The sequence below is a fragment of the Epinephelus lanceolatus genome, chromosome 2 (assembly GCF_041903045.1).
Source record: "Epinephelus lanceolatus isolate andai-2023 chromosome 2, ASM4190304v1, whole genome shotgun sequence".
Classification (NCBI taxonomy): domain Eukaryota; kingdom Metazoa; phylum Chordata; class Actinopteri; order Perciformes; family Serranidae; genus Epinephelus; species Epinephelus lanceolatus.
In genome coordinates this window covers 17,357,739-17,379,546 of record NC_135735.1, presented here as the reverse complement: position 1 = coordinate 17,379,546, position 21,808 = coordinate 17,357,739, and the positions used below count along the sequence as shown (strand labels likewise).

General features: G+C 41.0%; 1 protein-coding gene across 1 annotated transcript in view; it reads left to right on the top strand.

Moving 5' to 3' along the window:
* The window catches only part of LOC117260795 (protein diaphanous homolog 3-like), a 253,424-nt gene that overhangs the window by 103,841 nt on the left and 127,775 nt on the right, over nt 1-21,808 (top strand). Inside the window, exons 18-21 of the mRNA XM_078174650.1 lie at nt 10,038-10,133; nt 11,984-12,078; nt 14,975-15,076; nt 20,934-21,173. Of these exons, the coding sequence (XP_078030776.1) occupies nt 10,038-10,133; nt 11,984-12,078; nt 14,975-15,076; nt 20,934-21,173 (533 nt within the window). The remainder of the gene's footprint in view (nt 1-10,037; nt 10,134-11,983; nt 12,079-14,974; nt 15,077-20,933; nt 21,174-21,808) is intronic.

The following is a 21,808-nucleotide window of genomic DNA, read 5'->3' as shown; positions in this document are numbered from 1 at the left end:
TGAATGCTGTGTTACAGTGAAGTGATGCGATTTTCTGCTCAATAGGGTTGGGTACTGTTCACATTAGGACTGATACCAGTACCTGGAATTGGTACCGGTAACCAATGGTGCCTTTTTTTGGCACTTTAGCTTCTCTATAATATCAAAAATGTCATTTTTGAACAAGCTGTAAAGGTGACAAAGTAGACTAGAGGGCAATTCTCTTACTCTGCCCTTTTCTAATCTCACATAGAGCTAATCCTCTCACTCTATCTGTCTGTCTATGTGTGCGTGAGTGTGTCTGCTCGTCTAGCAGTAATACTAGGCTATTGCTAAAATAATATAGGAAAGATAATAGACCAGACGTAAAAACTACTGCGGCAGATTGGCGCTCCAAGAGTAGTTTTGGCTCACTGGGAAGCTGACAGTGTGGCCACGGAGCTCCGTGACTGACTCCAGGGAGCTTCTGCCTCCTGTCTGAAGTTGAATTCGATGGCTCCGCTGAGCTCCCTTGCTGCCTTCCAGGCTTCTGGGTGCTTTACGGCACTTCCTCCTCATGTCTAAAGCTGGTGTTTTCACCTAGACGCGCTCTCAGATACCAACATTTGGCACTAATGGCTTTAATGTGAATGGGCGCTCTATAGTACCAACGTGATATGTTCGCTACCCAGTTCAGTACCCAACCCTATCTAGCTGTTCTATTATTTGCCTTTACCTACTTATTTTTTATTTCCAATGGGGTAGTAAATCACAAGTTTCATTAGGATATAAAATGATATTGATTCTTTGGATGACGATACGATATTTGCTGTTATCACAAGTCTGCCAAAATAGGAGTTTGATTCACTTTAATTCAGGGGAACTGTTCGAATGTTTAAGAAATTGTTTAGGAAATTTCAAAATAAAGATGACAATATTTATCAGTGTTTCCAATTTGCTTGCATTGCACATTTAATTGATATATTGATCCAGACTGATGTGTTGTTCCACCCCGAATATCCACATTACTGATGATTATTAATTTAAAATCTCATTGTTTAAATATTTTGTGAAAGCACCGATAGTTAACTCTGCAGTATCGTCGAAAAATTGCTTTTTTCAATATTGGTATGTCTTTTAAGATACTGTGATATCTGCCCAGCGCTATTATTGATGATATGTATATTTTTTCATTTGACATAAGTGTGAGGATGATGTGTGTGTGCAGAAAACAGGACAGTTCCAGTAAGGCGTTTTCACTGATTAGAAATCCATCCTGATAAGATGGAGTGCTGGTGTGAGTATAGAGGGCTGGGGAGAAGGAGGAGATTTTTGTGTGTGTGTGTGTGTGTGTGTGTGTGTGTGTGTGTAAGGGGTGGGGGGTGGGGGGTTGGATTTGAGGTGTTACTTGCTCGTCTCTGAGGCCTGCCTGTCATGTACGGCATCAGTCATGCTCTTTCACAGCAGTTTTATTTCATCCACCATTCCCTTTAGTGCTTTGACGGCACGATTCACTGATACTGCCTTGTGGGAAGTGCTTCTGTTTGGGAAGCATGTGTGTGTGCAATGTTACACATTGTCATATTTTTGTCAAGTGACTTTTAACTGTGGCAGAGATTGGATCAAAACCAGTCAGTAGAATTATTACAAGTGAGAGGAGCAGATAACTCTTTTAAAATTCAGGCTTTGCTTCCTCGTCTGACCCCGCAACTAAACATTCTTTTTCTCTTCTCGAGAAAAGGATAAAACTTTTTCCTTTCTTTTATACCCAAGACCACATTTTTTTCATTCAAGAAAAGACATGGACACAAATTGACATATTTATTTTGTTTCTTTGTTCTTTTGTTGTGTGAATAATGCAGAATAGAGTTTCCCCTCAAGTACTCTACACTGGGGGTAAAAGAAAATTGAGACTGTCCTTCTTCTTTGCACTATTTTTCATCCTTGCTACTTTGTCCACAATCTCAGTGCCAAGTGGGCATTTATCACAGGCCTCGATTAAGAGGCCTTAATGGGGAGCTACGCCCATTTTAAAAATTCATACATTATTCCTATTTGGACTGGCTGAATGTCAAATTTTCACTTCATGATCAGCATGGCCAAAAGAGTTTACCATAATGATATTATCACAAGGTCTACAGAAAATTCGTCACTCAAATTCATCTTTAACTTTATTTATTGTGCATTGTGCACATGTGGCAAATAAATTACACTGTGAGGAGGTAGAGAAAGAGTTTGTAACCATAACTGTACCAAAATTGTACAAAAAGAGCAATTAGACTTAATGAAAAGTGAAAAGGCAACTAGATGGTGCTAGGGGAGGCAGAAGCAAGAAGCAAGAACGGAAATAAATGGAAATGATTTAAGAGGTGCTGGATTATTTACACAATGTTATCACATGTGTACATGATATATTTCAGTTTTTAAATATCTTGGTTATCACTAATACAGGTATATTGTGATAAACCTAATTCCAATGTCCTGCGACACTGTAAGCATGAAACACTCTCCCAAATCCAAAAACTAGAGTGCTATAACTTAATTTTGTGATATCATAGGGTATGAAGTCTGGAGCTGCTCCATGGACAATAAATTCAGGAGGATGTTATAGATCAGTAGTTCCCAACTGCTCCAGCCACGGGGCCCAGATATCTCCTTAGTCATTAGTCCAAGGTCCACACAGTTTAATATATTCAATGTCATACCTGTGTTTGGCCATGTCACCCAGCTAGTTCCGTAGCTGTCTGTTCGTCATTCACTCTACAGGAGGAAATGGCGCTTTGAAATAAAAGCCAGAAATTCACTGTACAATGTTGATACGTTCTCAAGTCACTTGAGGTCCACTCAGAATGGAACCATGACCAACTTTTGGATCACCACCCACCCATTGGGAACCACTGTTGTAGATGATACTGAGAGCACCCTGGGGTTCTGAGTAGAGGCTGAATCATAGTGTTTATGTACAACTGGTTTCACATAGAAAAACCTTGCCTCATGTACATAAAGTGAAACAGCGCTAAGCAACTGCTGCCTCAGTTTGTTTTTAGTCATCTAAAAAAGGCCCGCAAAAATATGTATGTTTGTATCAGTTTATGTGTACGCTATATTTAGAATGTTTTCATGGCCTTACCTTTGCATCAGACCGCCTTTTCCGGCGGCGACCAGACTACAGTGACAAAAGCAGTAATTTAAGTGAGCAAAACACTAAGTTGCTTGTCTTTTGCTGCCTCAGTGGGTTTGTTTGTAAAGTAAAGCGGCACAAATATTCAAATATTTGGTTCATTTAAGATGATAGCAAAGCCACAATGTACATAAAATAAGCACAGCAGGTCGGACCCCAGTGTTTACTTGTATATCTCTTAGGGTTCATAAGTTCAGGCTCCCATTTATTGTCTACGGAGCAACTCCAGACCTCATACTTGATGACATAACAAGACTGAGACTTTTCTGGTTTCTGGTTCAAAGAGAGAGTAGCTCATGTTCACAGATATTGATTGGACTTTCCTAGGCCATGGAAGTAACATATTGGAATTCTCAATTTAGGTGGTGGTCCCCTTAAACTTAAAAGCACTCAGATGATAGACGACTAGCACTGTGTGTGCCGTGGCAGAGCAGAGTAGGCCTTTCAGCAGAGACTGTTGACTCAGTTTTGGTGTCTGTCTCTAATGCACTGCTCTCTCCTGTCTTGTGATTGAGTCCTGCTTTTCCTTTCCGCGGTATCTGATCTCAACATCTGACGTTAACTGTGGTTTTAGTCAATGGCTGCGTTTGTAACTCACATCTTTCTGTCGGGCTTTCTCTCTGTTTCTCTGTCTCTGTAAAGTGTTACAGCTTTCTTTTTCCCCCAACAGTGTGCCATCTTGTCACGCTAATTAATGTTGGCAGATCCGTTTGCCGTTAGAGCCGAAAATATCCATTGTCGTTGCACCATACCTACGTTGTGTCCCTGGCTTCTCTTCTACTTTTCCAAGACCTGTGATGTGACGCGACGCATACTCCCCACTGCTCTCGCTTACAAGTGTATCCTTATCTTCCCCACTTCCTGGGTGATAGCACAATCTGATAACGACAACAGTTGCCGCTCCCTCTGATTGATTAACCAGTGACCTCTGACCCCCTGCGGGACATTTTAATTGGGTGATGTGTAATGAGCAGGCTTCCCTGAAGAAGAGCTGTTTTAAGGCCAGAGAGATTCGGGGGTGATGCTGGAAGGGGGCAATCTAATTAGCTGATTTAACTGATATCACCTGAGGCAGCTCGGTGAGAGAAAGTGTGCAAGCGTGCGTGTGTGCGTGCGCTATCTTATCACTATCTCTCGTACGATAGAGATGGATGCAGCCCTCGCAGTATTATGTGAGAATGATTCATGGATTATACGACTCAGCCAAGTATGTTTATATGCACTGAAACAAGGTGGTTAATGCTCTGCTACTGTGTGTTTCTTGTGTGTATTTGAGAGAGACTCAGTGTGTGTGTTGGTGTAATAAATGAGATTCTGTGAGGCTATAAGTTATGATGAGTAGATCAATACAACATCTTAATGCAGTAAGCTGGAGGCTTTCGAGGGCTCCTTATATTGCATCTTAATATCCAATAAATCAAATTCAAGATTACATTCCGGTAAGAATAAATACTTATGTACTCTTGTTTTTAAGGTAGATATTGACATCTTCACATATTCAATTGATTTCATTCATGCCTTATAATGTAACATGGTTTCCTTTATTTTGCTTTACTCCTGAGCAAGCGTTGTTTTGCACTCAGCATTCATGGAGACAATCTAAAGAGAAGTGCCTTACATCATTACTTGTTGAACCTGCGTATTTACATAAGTAGTTGGAGGGCCGTAGATGGAGTACTATTGCACCGGCAGATGATGCAAAGTGACTGCTGTCCTTCATGCCGGTTTAGACCCATTTGATATTTCTGCTGGCACCGTGAATGGTTTTGTTTCTGTCATTTAACCTTTTGAACCACAAATTTTCTTTTGACAGCCATTAAGGACTGAAAATAGATTTTCAACCTTGTATTGAATAATATACGTTAGAATCTGTCTTCATTGAAGCTGGGGGATGTAACACTTACACTGACTGAATTATTCAAATTCAAGATATTTCTTTTATGGCTGCATTACATCAAATGAAAAAAATCTAGATGACTATATATTTTTAAACATTTACACAACATGCAGCATGGCATGTTTGGGATCATGTCGATGGGATGCATGGACTTTTAAGTCGAATTGGTATTGGCCAATATTTACCTTGTTGACTGCCTTAGGCATAACTGCAAATAAAATGTCATCCACGTTTTCCTGTTGCGTCATATCGATTTTGTGCAGGCTAAAAAGCAGGACGAGAATCAAATCCAAATGTGAGGCCATGGTTCTCTGCTGGAAACCAGTGGATTGCCCCCTCTGCATTGGGGTGAGTGACTGCCTCAAGCAAGAGAGTTCAAGTATGCTTGTTCATGGGTAAGGGTAGAACGTTGCGTGAGAGGGGGGACGGCGGTTTCGTGCGGCTTCTGCAGTGATGACGGTCTATTATGGTGAAGAGGGAGCTGGGCCAGAAGGCAAAGCTTTTGATTTACTGGTCCATCTACGTCCCCACCCTCACCTTTGGTCATGAGCTCTGGGTAGTGACTAAAAGAATGAGATTGTGGATACAAGCAGCCGAAATGAGTTTCCTCCGTGGGGTGTCTGGGCTCAGCTTTAGAGATTGGGGAAGGAGCTTGGACATCTGGAGGGAGCTCGGAGTAGAGCTGCTGCTCCTTTGCGTCGAAATGGGTCAGTTGAGGTGGTTCGGGCATCTGATCAGGATCCTCCTGGGCGCCTCCCGTTGGAGGTGTTTCGGGCATGTCCCACTGGTAGGAGGCCCTGGGGCAGACCCAGAACACGCTGGAGGGACTACATATGTCATCTGGCCTGGGAACGCCGAGGGGTCCTCCAGGAGGAGCTTGAAAGCGTTGCTGAGGAGAGGGACGCAGATGAAAATGGATGGAATGGATGGATGAAAAGCAGGGCTCCAAACTAACGGCGACTCATTGTCCCGCGTACCGTAACATACTTATCAGTGATGGACAGAGATCTTATTGAGACACCACTGGGATAAAAAGACGCAGTGAACTCACCCTGATAAAGCTACATTGTAAACAACAAATCTGTTGCCTCACATAGGTTGCATAAAGTGACATTATGATGTGTTCAAGCTCTATACAGTAAACATGAGTATTAGACGAAGGTAAATTAGAATGTTATCATAATGTGTTCCTTGGTACTTCTGTAAAACATAGTGTTTGGCGAGAAACTTGAATTAAAACTTGAATTAATAATAGGTCTTTTCAGGGTATTTGTTATGGTTTTTGAAGCAACATAAAATAAATATTAGAAAGAGAATTGTGATATGTATATATATATATATATATATATATATATATATATATATATATATATATGTATATATACATATGTATATATATATATATATATATATACACACACATAATAAACAATGTATTTTTATTGAAGGTAATGAATATTTCTTTGTTTCCTCGGACACACGGGGGAATAAATGACAACAATAACAAACAAACATTGCCATCTGACATCGGCCAAATAGTTTTTTTTTAACATCAGCATTGGTGTCTGCCCTAACAACAGTTATTATTGATTCATCTGACTATTGCTTTCTAGACTAGTTGTTAGAATTTTTTAGTCTGTCAAGTGTCAGAAAATAGTCAAAACTACCCATCACAATTTCCCAAAGGTGACATTCAAATTACTTGTTTTGTCCAAACAACCGTCCTAAATAGTTGCTTTATTCTGACCGATTTAACGACTAGTCATTTCAGTACGAATGTTGACCAAGATTATAAATACAACATACATGTCTGTTTGTTATGTGTTTGTGGTTGTAAACCAAGACAGCCTTTTTTTTTTTTTTTTTAAAGTCAATCAATCAATCAATCAATCAATTTTATTTATAAAGCCCAATATCACAAATCACAATTTGCCTCACAGGGCTTTACAGCATACGACATCACTCTGTCCTTAAGACCCTCACAGCGGATAAGGAAAAACTCCCCAAAAAAAACCCCTTTAATGGGGAAAGAAAACGGTAGAAACCTCAGGAAGAGCAACTGAGGAGGGATCCCTCTTCCAGGACGGACAGACGTGCAATAGATGTCGTACAGAACAGATCAGCATAATAAATTAACAGTAATCCATATGACACAATGAGAGAGAGAGAGAGAGAGAGAGAGAGAGAGAGAGAGAGAGATGCAGGTAATGACAGTAGCTTACAACAACATTATTGAAGGTAATAATATTATAGTTATAGTTCTGGCTACTGTGGTACAATATGTTGAAAGTATGTATTAATATCTGACAGTATACTTGTGTGACAATAGTCATATGTGTATAATAACAGTAGAAGTATGACTAATGACTAATGATGGCAGCAGCAGCAGGAGGCATCTGGCAGGACCACGGCAGCAGCACAACCACACACGTCACACTGTCCAGGCACCGCTGCGGTATGAGTTATTCTGAGAGACAGTGGAGCACAAAGGCTCCGGAGAAGAAGCCGAGTTAGTGACATCCAGAATGGCCGAGTTACCAAGATGCAGTAATAGGATGAGAGTGAGAGAGAGAGAGAGAGAGAGAGAGAGAGGGAGAGAGAGGGAGCCCGGTGTATTATAGGGGGACCTCCGGCAGACTAGGCCTAAGTCAGCCTAACTAGGGGCTGGTACAGGGCAAGCCTGAGCCAGCCCTAACTATAAGCTTTATCAAAGAGGAAAGTCTTAAGTCTAGTCTTAAATGTGGAGACGGTGTCTGCCTCCCGGACCGTAACAGGAAGATGATTCCACAGGAGAGGAGCCTGATAGCTGAAGGCTCTGGCTCCTGATCTGCTTTTGGAGACTTTAGGGACCACGAGTAACCCTGCGTTCTCAGAGCGCAGTGTTCTGGTGGGATAATATGGCACTATGAGCTCTCTAAGATATGACGGAGCTTGACCATTTAGAGCTTTATAAGTTAACAGTAGGATTTTAAATTCAATTCTGGATTTTACAGGGAGCCAGTGCAGAGAAGCTAAAACAGGAGAAATATGATCTCGTTTCTTAGTTCCTGTTAGTACACGAGCTGCTGCATTCTGAATTAGCTGGAGAGTTTTTAAGGACTTACTAGAGCTACCTGATAATAGAGAGTTACAGTAATCCAGCCTTGAGGTAACAAAAGCGTGGACCAATTTTTCTGCATCTTTTCGGGTCAGGATAGGCCTAATTTTCGCAATATTACGCAGATGAAAAAATGCAGTCCGTGAGGTTTGCTTTAAATGAGAATTAAAAGACAAATCTTGATCAAATATTACTCCGAGGTTTCTTACGGTAGTGCTAGAGGCCAGAGCAATGCCATCTGGAGAAACTATGTCATCAGATAAAGAGTCTCTGAGTTGTTTGGGGCCAAGAACAATAACTTCAGTTTTGTCTGAATTTAACATCAGGAGATTGGTGCTCATCCAATTTTTTATGTCTTTAAGGCAGTTATGGAGTTTAGTTAATTGATTACTTTCTTCAGGCTTCATCGATAAATACAACTGTGTATCATCCGCATAACAATGGAAATTTATAGAGTGATTTCTAATGATGTTACCTAAAGGAAGCATATATATATAAAGTAATATTAGCTGTTAAATGTTGAGGTAATTCATCTTTTTCTCCAGTTTCCTATCTGATTCAGTTGCTCTCTACTTTTTTATATTTTCAGCCATTTTTCATTTAGGTTTTTATAGCATTTTTAGTCTTTTCTTACTTGAGTCTCTTCGTGTTTCACGCTGCAGTGGACAGGATGCACCCTTGTGAAAATATATTTTTATCTCTTCATTCTCTCCCCTCTCTCTCTCTTTTCCATGGGACATGTTTTCCATTGTCCTCCTCGTCTGTCCTTTGCGTTTTCCCCTCTCTCACACATTGAAAGACTGTGAGGAGAATGTACCGACAGAGGAGCCACGTAAGTCCAAGGATAGTTCGATGTGTGGCCGTGCTCATGTATCTCTGTGTGCTGTGGGCTGCACTGTAGGTGTGCATGTTTGTGGACATGCTAACATTCTTTTCTGTGGGAGCTCCCAGCATACCTCTTCACTTTTTAATTAGATACAGGATCCCTGATGAAAGAAGACCAAGCCCTGAGTACAAATACCTTTCCTGTGGGCTTACCCCTCTCCTCTGCTTTTTTTCTCCTCTTTTCAGCTTTTCTACCTCTCCTCTCCTCTCCTCTCCTCTCCTCTCCTCTCCTCTCCTCTCACCACACACACCATAATTACAGCACCAGACAATTACCCAGCATACTCCTGGGATGCACATTTTGTTCTCTTAATCTGGTGTCTTAAATAATTAAAACCAACCATGAACTCCTCTTTGTGAGCTCAAGAGGGCTGTGTGCGTGTGTGTGTGTGTGTGTGTGCGTGCGTGTGTGTGTGTGTGTGTGTGCATTTGTATTTGTGCCTTTTTTTATTGTTTGTAATCCAAACCTCATGATGCTTCTCCTGACTACCAATACCACCGTCAAAATCCCATCTACCTGGCTCCATGTGACCCAGAACAGATTTACCTTCACCTATAACCTGATTACTGTATGTGCAACATTGTGTTTATAGACCAGCTGTGGCTCACCCATACCTTACTCCGCCTGTGGTGTGATCACAACACTTCCCCATAATCCCTTTCTCCATGCTTCTCTAGCAGCGAGGCATTCTGTCATGGTGGACTTGTGTCATTGTTGGTTTGTAAAAATATGTAAACATAGAAACAGAATAAAAAGAAACAGAAATCATGTTTGTGGTTGAATTTAAAATTCTCAATAAAAACATAAAATACAACTGGACAATCTCTACATTCCACTCACTGTGTCCTCGTCCTTATGTTGTACCTGGACACTGGAAAAAATATATGTAAATCTCATAATCTCACTGTATCAGAATTTGTATGTATCATATATATGTCAGCAATATAGCAAGTTCATGCATTTGTGTGAGTTTTACCTTTGTGTGTTGGTAATAATTCGATGTTTCTGTCTTCATCAGCCAAAAAAGAAGAGGAAGATCAGGAGGATAAGAAATCCATAAAGAAGAGAATTAAAGAGCTCAAGGTGCTCGATCCTAAGATCGCACAGAATCTATGTAAGTATTTGTCGCCTCTCAGCCCACTCGTCCTCCCAAGGACTGGATTTCTACACGTCCACGTGTCTTGTCCGCAGCTCCTCACAAAACACTTTGCACTCGCACTTTCTTTTATCTAACTTAAGTCACGTCTTGTGTCGCTCATACGTTTTTCTCATATTATTTAAAGTGACCCCCCGATTGAGGATCTTGGCCTGGAAATAGTAGCACGTTTGCTTGTTGCTATAGCAATTGAACCTGACACCTGGCCACTGCTACCTGTGACTCATGTCCACACATGCACATGCACACTGAGCTAATTATCAATGTTAAGCACCCATTAAGCAAAGGAGAAGCTGGAGAAAAAAAATGCTCTCTTTCCTCTCACACACTCACTCACTCATTCACACTCTCACACACACACACACACACACACACACACACACACACACACGCACACACGCACACACACACATGCAAGCATGCTTGGTCTTAAAATGACCGTTTTAAAAGCGCCCGGCATTAATGAGGATCCAGCTGATCTCTTAAGCACTCTCAGATCTTAGCACCTCATTGGCTTATATCAAGGGGAGCTGTGACCTTTGTTTCACGTATTAAAAGAAAATGAGACTACTCAGCCCAGTAACAGTGATACATCATGCAGCGGAAATTATAGAGCAGGAAAGAGGAGGTAAAAAGAAAAAAACAAAAAACAAAATGGAGAGTAGGCGGTTTATGCTTTCCACCATAGGAGGTAAAGAGTTTAAAAGCTTTGATTTGAGGTTGAGAATGAGTATGCAGGGTTTTAATTCTTTTGCTTGATTGATACTGCCACTATTCGGATACGGCGCATATTTATTCAGTGTAAGGACTTAGAATTTAATTGCAGCAATAAAGCTACAGAGCTTGCTTTTATCACATTCCGACACGGCTTAACAGGAGCAGAAAGGCTAGTTAGTTAGTCAGACCTCCATTAAGTTTACGCAGTTGCTTTTATCTTGAACTTTTTGAATACTGGCCACCCACACCTCGCTTGAAGTCACCTCAGTAATTATGTTTGGCATTATTTGGGTCTGTTTGTTGTTGTTATTTCAATTTAATATGAATCATTTAACATATTCTCTTGTAATGGTGCTTAGTTATGTATGGAGTTCTTGGCATTACATTTAAAATAACTTCCCTTTGTCCTTCTACATATAATAGGTAGCTGTTTTAGACAGTGATGTGCTGTAAAATCTGACAATCATATCGGAAAAGAAGCCCGTTTTCATCATTTGTTTCCGAGAGTTATTCCTGGTTCTGCTGTCTATCATGCCAGTTTAATGTCTGTACCTCTCTTTACACCTCACATGCTCTAATACAAAGCGCTTAGAAGCTCGGATATTAAATGACACTCATATCACCGCCGTTTTTTACCTTCAGATTTCATTCCCAATAATCTTTGAAGTACTGCATGATCCGGCTCCCAGCCCTGTTCACATATCTTTTAACTGTCAGGGTATTTTTGATGGTACCACTGGCTAGACTAATGACTTATCCTGACGAGGCATTTGCCATTCAGTCCCTGGTGGTGCCGCTTGCTTGATGATCTCATGCTTGCTAAACCAGTGTAATTTTGCAAATCACTTTTGCTAAAATAGTTTAATGTCTGGCTGACTCATGTACTGATGTAGCTTTCATTTTATTTCTCTTCCTACTTCATGTCCTTGAGCAAGTTCTTTCTGTGTTTCACACAATTCTTTGTTTTATGTTGTATTTCATTTTTGTTACCTATTATTGATTCGTATTTGCAGCATTACTGTTCCTCAGTGGATCTTTATTATTTAATTTAACCTCATTATTCACTGTGACTTGTGTCTGTTTCTTCGTAGCCATCTTCCTGGGCTCCTTCCGTATGCCTTATCATGAAATCCGTCGGATGATAGTGGAGGTGGATGAGGAGCAACTCACTGAACCTATGATCCAGGTAGGGCAACTTTGGCATTAAGTTTTAACATGTTAAGAGCTTCAGTTACTTATCTGACATCGGTATATGACTTTTCTGGACTGACCACCTAAATATAATTTAGATGTGCAACTACCTAGCTATGAGGTGGACATAATATTGGAAACTTGCCCAGCCTAGATTGTGCAGACTGGAAGTATACTTTTACTCCTGCCCAGTCGGTCAGGTTCATGCCCCAACTCTTGTCTGTCCTCGATTAGTTGTCTACCTTGAAAAGGCATAGGTAGCTTGAGGCCAAAGTATTGGACATCTGTACAGCCTACAGTACAACAGGTGTTGAAGTAACCTCTATAAACAGATATCTGCATGTGTACACTGGCAAAAGGACAACATTCTGGAATAAAAGCATTCTGGTTTCTTCTTGTTTCTAAATTATTGCGTACTTGCCTTTGGCATCTCTGTCATGCATTGTCTTCATTACCTTTCAGCTGCCATATGAGGTTATACTGATATCTAACATAGTGTTGGCTGATAATTCCAGTTATTTATTTGTTATGCTTGAGTTCAGGCCTCGAATATGACTGTCTCTTGGATATTAATTATTTTTACTGCACATTTACTGTCAGTTCTGTTGTTTTTAATAATAATTTTACTTCATTTTATTTTACTTTGTTTTATTTTGAGGCACAGACAGGGATTCTTATGCGAAAATAAAGGGGAAATACAGACGAGTTTAGAAGAAAAAATATATAATGAAACCAGAATTACTGTCTCGCATTCATCCCTCTGCGAACCAGTCAAGTTGCAGTTACAGTTTACATCCATGTCTGTCTAGACTCATATGCAGCCATGACAGTTATATGAATGTTCCTTCAAAGATGCTGCATATTCTAAAACATGGATGCTTCATGCACATCTTTAACCCAGTGGCACAGAAGATCTGTACAGTCAGCACAGTTTAAGATTAGTGTCACCAAATCAGTGTCTGACCAAATGTCTCCTCTTTTCCTGAGTTATGGTTTTGACTGATGGCCAGACAAGTGTTTTTCCAGAACATTATGATGTCACAGTGAAGTTGACCTTTGACCTTTTCGATACAAAATATCATCACTTCATCATTTTATTTTGTTAGACATTTGTGCAAAATCTTGTATTAGTGTATGAATTCTAGAGTTATGGCAGTTATCAAAAACATGTTTTGTTAGGTCACAGTGACCTTGACCTCCGACCACCAAATTCTGGAGTCTAAGTGGAGGTTTGTGCCAAATTTGAAGAAATTCCCTCAAGGCATTTTTTGAGATATCCCGAGAATGTGAGGGATGCAAGGATGATTGTACAGATGGACAATCCGAAAACATAATGGCTCTGGCCGCAGCTGTTGCTGGCACAATGGCATAAAAATCTAATCAATAGGAATAAAGAGTGAGTAAAAAACTGATTAAAGTCAAGTTTATTGAAATAAGTTTCTTATAAAACTTTGTAAGAAAACACTGACATTGTTTACCTGTTTGCGAGTGGAAGGCTGTTACAGAGGTTTTGAGACCTGGCAGCAAGTGCCCTCCCACCCTCTGTCCCCAGTTTGGCCCTGGGAACAGTCAGCAACAACTGGTTGGCGTACCTTAGGCTACCAACAGGAATAAAAGTACAGAGAAGGTCAGCAGTGTAGGATGTGGCAAACAAGTGATGAAACTTTAAAATCAATTCTAAGGGACACAGGTAGCCAGCGCGTGGAGGCTAGTATGGGGATATGTTCATAAGTTTTCTAGTTTGTGTTAGTACCTTGAGCAGCGTTTGCTAGAGACTGGGCGTTGACTTCCCTGGCAGTCCAGAAAATAAGCAATTACAGTAGTCTAAATGGCTGCAGTAAAAGGCATGAGTATTTTTAGGCACATAGTGTACATTTGTCCCGCCAAATTTAAATCAGCCTATAGATGTCACCAAAAATGTAAAACATTGATGGCAATTTGTGCATCAGATATTGAGGAAGTTGATTCATGCATGTAATGGTTTTAGATTAAACAACTGATCAGTGAGGGTAGTTGTGAATACGGACATATAAACAAAAACAAATCTGATCTGCTGACGTACATTTTAAAGAATTAATTTGACCAATACTTGTTAATGCCACACACAAATAATTAAGTGTCATCAAGGGAAATTCCATTTAACTCAAGTAATAAAGGTGGCAATATTTGTTCTGACTCCAGGCATGGGAAACAGATTTTCAGCCCAATTTGAATGCATCAGACCAACATTTTTACCTCCATGGTAGCAGTATTTGTTGCAATGGCTATTAAATTCAGAGGGGAAAGCAATGTAATCAACATGGCTTAAATAATTTAGCATTTATTCCTTTTGGCTGTCTGAAACAACACAGTCACTTTCAATTGTCTTTATACGTATGAATAACCCCGAGGATATAGTCTTCTGTTTGATAATAAAAGACGTTTTATTGCAGATACAAAACTTAATTTTTACTGAAACTCATCAGCGGGGCTGATACTCAAAACACACAGTCAATAGAACAGCGGTAAGCTTGATTTCCAAAGAAGCACAGTACAAAGAGTGGTAGTCCTAGGGCTCTTTCTAAATTAAATTCAAAGAAAACACCACGTTGCTCTGCAGGCACCGACTGTGGGCAGCCACATTGCTGTGGAGAGCCAGATATAGCCAATCCCCTTAAGGGCAAATGGCTTAATTTTTGGACACTTTAAAACATTACATTTTGTACATGGTTAAGACATTGAAACATGAAAATGAGGAGGATATAACACCATACCAACTACTATTAATATAATTAAGTGTGTCAGCCATCATCATCTTTTTTTGAATAAATGTATACTTGTTGTTTTTTCTCTGCTCTGCTTTCCCGTTCCTTCTGCTGCTTCTCACTCCTCTTCCTCTCTCTTCTTTATAGAACCTGGTGAAGCACCTACCAGAACAGGAGCAGCTGAACGCCTTGGCCAAGTATAAAAATGAGTACGCAAATTTGTCAGAGCCTGAGCAGTTTGGGGTTGTGGTGAGTACACACTCTCACACTCATACAAAAACACACACACAGCTCCCCACCTGCTGATATACAGTAGGTCTAACAACATATACACTGAAATCACAAAAAAGATTTTTCTTTATGTTGTCGTACATTTGTTATTTGGGACCTCGGACAATATAATCTTACTGTATGTGTGTAATATAATTGAAAAGGTTTACAGAGAAATTCATTATACATACACAGTTTTTTAGAACTGTTTTCTTCACTGTTTTAATGTTATAATAATGAAAATTTGTCTTGCATTTGCATCATAACTCTGCCTTTCCTTCTCTTTCCTACAAACTCACACACACACACACACACACACACACACACACACACACACACACGCACACACACGCACACACAAACGGAGCACTTTCATATGAATATCCTAATCCGAAGCTTCTTAAAATTCTATCTTTTTAAGCCCTGAGAGGAAAGACAGGACACCTGTTGACTACAGCACTAATTTATGCACATTAAAGAGCAGCACTGCAGCCTAATTATCTGCATCATTTTCTTAAAGACTTTTCAAAGAAGGTTTATTCAGAATTATGCATGAGGAGCGTGGCACTTGTTGTGTACTTTGTGTTTCTGCCTAGCAACCGAGATACCGACAAAACATAGAATAATCTTCTCCTTTTGCCCCATGCACCCACCTGTTTTATAAACACCCATGAAAGAGAATCTTATCACTGAATGAAAATGCAGCGGCTGAGCGGTTGATTGGTCGGGAAGGGGGGTGAAAAATAGAGCACGCTCAGCTGTTGTGTATAGTTCATCAGGGAGACATAGAACAAAGACGAGCCTGTATATATAATGTTGTTTCGCTGCCGTGCCTGCGTGGGCCCAAAGAGGCCTGCGTGCTTTCACCTATCAGAAAAGCTCAGGTTCAAAGGGAATTTTTAATTTGCCATTGTGCAAACACATGCATTTTATATTTCCTGTTTTTCATGTCCACCACTCTTGTATTCGATTTGAAATTTACCTTGACTATAGTAGTGTGCAGTAGGAGTAGATCTGATTGCATTGTAACAATTCTTACATTGCCCTGTACACTAGGGTAATACAGTCATTGTTTTCCTGCAGCTGCTCCATGAATAAGTTAAATGTTTCTTTGGGACAAGAATTCAGGAGGCAAAAAAGCTCTCCATCTTCCCAACACAGCATTTATTTCAATGCATCCTCGTGTAATTAGATTAAAGCACAGTCTAATATCTGTTGCCATAGTCATCTTTAGGCAGTACAAAAGCTGTTATTGCTGTACATCAGTCGTGGTTGATGACTTACAGAAGGAATCACTCTGTGCGTCCTGCTGATTAAACTGTAGTCACGGTCCTTATGACTGGCACGTCTTTGAATTAAAGTCTTTCATCTGTGATTTAAATGGTTGTTGACACTTCACAGACACAGCTATCTCAAGTTGCCAAAATATTTACTCACATTAATTTGTTTTTACACTATACGGTGCATCATTTTTAAACTCGCTGTTAACACTCTTAATAGCATGAGAGAAATATACAGTATAAAAACAGAACTGTCATTTCCTCTTCATCATCCTACCACCTTATTGAATTATCACTTTGCAATATACCGGCTGTATTTTTCATAACTGCTTCTTTACAGTCCATTTTGTCATGTTGGAACCTATTATTTTATCTTGATAATACTGCCTTCAGCTGCTTGGTTTTGTCCATTGCCCTGCGTAGCCTTTATGGAAACAACAGCTGCAAAAGAGTTGGGCCAGTGTAAAAACTTTTAAACCTGTTAAAGGGATAGTGCACCCAAAAATGAAAATTCAGCCATTATCTACTCACCTATATGCCGACGGAGGCCCTAGTGAAGTTTTAGAGTCCTCACATCCCTTGCGGAGATCGACGGGGGGAACGGGCAGCACACCTAATGGTAGACGGCGCCCCAGACTAACATCCAAGAACACAAAATTGAATCCACAAAGTATCTCCATACTGCTCATCCATAGTGATCCAAGTGTCGTGAAGCCACGACATAAAAAGTTGTTTCGAAAAACGTCATATGAACTCTGTTTTTAGCCTCACTGTAGCCTGTAGCTCTGACTGCTTCTCTGTGCTCCATGTTCACGTGTGCGCGCTCAGGGTGATCGGTGATGCACGGTCTCTGAAGAGCAGCAGTCTCGTCAGTACTGATGTCCAGATTCTCAAGTGCAGGCATCTGCAATTCCCAGTCTGAGCAGCAAAGACTTTCCTCATCTGTTGGCATTGCTTTGCATTTGAAACAACTACACCACCAGGTTTCCAGTGCTCGACTCCGGTATTCTGTGGCTGGCTGAGGGTTAGGCTCATGAGCTGCGGCGGCTGGCTGAGGCTCATGAGCTGCGGCGGCTGCTTTGTCCAGTAGCCTGAGTTCTGCGTCCGTATACTCAGGCTCAAACAAATACGGCTCAACAAAGAAATGCTGTTCCTCCTCAATTTCAAAGTCTTCAGACATGTTGGGCTGTCCTTTGCTAAAAGACCGTAGTGCAAATAATCTTTTAGCTCTGTGGTTACTGTTGTCTCCCCCTGCGGTGCACGTGTCACGTGATGTAAACACGGGTGAGCAAAGCTCATGCTTTCGCTGGTCTCGCGCAGGCGCGCACACGTGAACGCGGAGCACAGAGAAGCAGTCAGAGCTACAGGCTACAGTGAGGCTAAAAACAGAGTTCATATGACGTTTTTCGAAACAACTTTTTATGTCGCGGCTGCAGCACACTTGGATCACTACGGATGAGCAGTATGGAGATACTTTGTGGATTCAATTTTGTGTTCTTGGACGTTAGTCTGGGGCGCCGTCTGCCATTAGGTGTGCTATCGGCTCCGCCCGCCGATCTCTGCAAGGGATGTGAGGACTCTAAAACTTCACCAGGGCCTCCATCGGCATATGGATGAGTAGATAATGGCTGAATTTTCATTTTTGGGTGCGCTATCCCTTTAAGCCAAACACAGGACCAGATCAGTAAACTGAATTTTACCACTGTCGTCACACTTGACTCAGCAGCTGCTCTTGAGTGGAACATAATGACACCCTGTCGTAACAGCAAATGAGCATCCGTCTGTCACCACCACCGCTGAATGTTGCATCCCTTAACATCGGAGCTCTCCGTCCACGCTAAATCCATTTAATATGCACTTTTGTTATGTTGTGTAAACAAACCATGTAAATATAAGTTGTGCACTTGAGGTGATATTTGAGATGTAACCACTTTAAAGATGGTGGAATAGTTGCTGTCTTCTTAAATTTGTAGTTTTTTTAACAGAAAACATGTTTTTATTGTGATATTTACTGGAAAAAACGTGACAGTAACTTTTAGCTCCCTGGTAATCTCCCTCCAGCCAGCTGCCACCTTATTTTGTGTTTTGCAATGTAAAAAGAAGTTATCATATAGACAGTTCTTCCTTTTAACTTTATAAATCAGCCAGTCCTTGTCCATTGCAGAGCTTTGATTGCGAGTCACAGGAATAAATGAAAACAGGGTGTACAATGAAAGTTAAGTTTCAAACGATGCACTACATCGCTCGTTGCCGGTTAAAACACTTCCTTCGTCAGCTTCAAATTGTTGGCATATCGGCTCAGTTTAGTTTTCTTGAGACTAAAGCCCCGTTTCCACCAAACACTTTCGGTATGGTACCTTTGGAACCAAAAGTAACCATTCAGACATGGTACCTCCACCCCAGCATTTCCAACATAATCAGTACTCTTTCATGTGGGCGGGGTTGCTGTCACTTACTGCTCCGTCCAGCACATACTGTATTTCCTGGCTCTTCACTGGTGACACAGATGGAAGTCTGCACAAAGCTGCACGCTGATATTTTCAGAACAAAACAGAACAGGCTGCAGTGAGAGTCTCTCTCGATGGGAGGTTTGTGCATTGGGTTTGTGCGTCTAGTCCTTCTCAGGCAAGCTCAAGTGTTGCCATAGCCCAAAGGAATGGCGCTCCACAACACTTTTTTTTCTCAGAGTGAGGATTATAATATATGCAGTTCACATAATCCGGTCAAAATTAATATACATTAGCACTTTAAGATCCACTCATTACTAGGAGTATATGTCATATGAAAACTAGAGTGATGGTCAAAGTTGTCACAGTGAAATTTAAGGTGGGTTGATTGATTCACGTCATCAACTCATGCATTGAGTAACGTTACAAGTTAACGTTCCACCTTAAAAGTTGCCGGTGGTCGGCCCAGTGAATTAAGTTATTTTTTTTGTCCAACTCCAGCTGCTGCAAGAGGCAGCAAAACATCATTTCATTTTAAAGTTATGGTTTAAAAATATATGTAAAACTCCGTACGATATGAACAGTGGTTACAAAACCAGCCACAGCTCAGCCCTGAGCAGAGTGACCGTCAGCTATTGACCAATCTGTGGACTGCAGTGTTCACAGTTCCACCTCTTAGTGCCAGATCTGCGTGCTAGGTACCCCAACAGAAGGATGACTGAAAACAGGGACGGTACAGAACGGTTCCATTGGTACCATCCACAACTTTAAACAGTTGAAACGGAAAAAAATGCGTACTGAACTGAATTGTACTGTACTGCTGGGTGGAAACGGGGCTTATGTCTTCTCTCGTCACCCGAAATATCGCATGAACTTTCCAGTAAACAAACACAACATGCACCGCTCCTCTCCCCTCCCACCGCTGCTGAAATTTAATCTCCTTCATGTTGTCAGCGTTCGGCTCGGCAGTAAATTGCACACGGCCTATCAGACACTAATGGCTCAGTTAGTCAGTTTCTAAACATATAGTCATAATATTATGTTAATCACATTGTCATACTGTTTATTACTAATGCAATACAAGCTGGATTTAGTAACGTGACCCTATCAGCTCAGGTTGCTGATGTAGGCTACTTTTTAATTTGTCAGAATATGCCAAAATGACAAATGCCTGTTCAGCCTGTTTGCATAAAATCGAACCGGTTAAAGCTCGTACAACAGACCGGACCGTCAAAAACCGGATTTTGACCCAATTCCAGCTACACACATTCACTCTGAAGGCCCTCTCTTGCGTCATTTCTTCTCCCTGTGATTATTTTTTCCCTACTACAATATCCTTATCACAAAATTCATCCCATGTCTGGGCTTCCTTTCAGCATCATGTGTGGTTCTTGTGCACCTTGTTACTTCTTAATTTCGTCATAGTCTTCTCCTGCCCTCTTACCTCTTTTTTCCTTTTCTCTCATACAAACACACACAGCGCACACACACACAACACACACACACACTCGCATGCCCACTCACTCACCGACTGAAATAGTCATTTGATAACATTACAGTAGCTATAATTAAACCCTTGATGGAGGACATCAAACCGCACAGCCAGCTGTTGTGTGAAACAGACAATTGGAACCTGCGCCCCTCCCCACCACCCCACACACATACACAATCACAGTTGTGGCCAGGCCCTGGGCCCAATGCAATATTTTCCAATTTTCTCTAATTGTGTGAGAGTGGTAATCCAAGGCAGCCTATTGTATATTCCACCCCCTCCGCTGCCTGCCCTATATGGACACTAACTCCACAATTAACTTACCAGACCTGGGTCCCAAATCAAATCAGTGCCAGCATCTATTACTACTGCCTAGCAACACTTTCCAGCATGCCGGTTGCATAAATGTCTTTTAAATTAGATCGGCTGAATGTGAGAGTGTGCCGAAAGTGTGATTGTAGTTATTTTAAGTTTGACTGTGTTCTCTGACTTTTATCTGTCTTTTTGACATCATTTTCCTCACTGTTGCTTGTCTCCCCCTCCTGCTTTGTTCTCTTCTCTATAATTCTCTATTTTCTATTCTTCTGTTTTCCTCCATCTCTGCTCTCCCCTCCCAGATGGGCAGCGTGAAGCGGCTGCGTCCTCGCCTCAGCCACATCCTCTTCCGGCTGCAGTTTGAGGAGCAGGTGAACAACCTGCGTCCAGATATCCTGGCTGTAAACGCCGCCTGTGAAGAGGTCAGGAAGAGCCGCTCCTTTGGACGCTTGCTGGAGCTGGTGCTGCTGCTGGGGAATTACATGAACGCGGGATCTCGAAACGCTCAGTCATATGGCTTCGACCTCAGTTCCCTCTGCAAGGTGAGGGTTGAAATGCTGACCTCGCCATCAGCTGTTCACATGCGTTATGTAGGTCTCAATCCCTCCTGTGGTAGTGATTCACCATTAGTGATGCGCATCCAAGGTAAAGAGCTCATTACACAGACCTTTTCTATAGATTTTTCTTAGCTGTGTATAATAGCAGCAATAATGTATTTTTATTATTTTTTTAAATACTACAATGACCACAGTAAACCTGAGCTTGATATAAAGACCACATACAAACTGAACAGATTTTTTTTTTTCACATTCTCATCACTGCAATCCAAGCCTCATGTGAAATGGTCATTTGCAGTATGGATATTGTATTACTATTTTGAATCATAAGTACACGCTGTAGTCCAAAACAATCAATAGTGCTTTTGAGAAAACACACTTTTTTATTGCTTTTAGTCATCATTCAGGCCTCATTACAGAACAAATTTCCTGACTGCTTATTCTGTCTTAAGATTCAAGATAGAAAAATAGCAGATCTCCCTATTACAGAAGCAGTTCCTTCATTTCATTCCATGTAGTTATGTGGCATAAAAGCATGATCACATGGTCTAGAGCACAAGCATAAGATACAGTAATAACAAAGTGATGGCGCATGGCATGGCTGAAATACAACAAATATA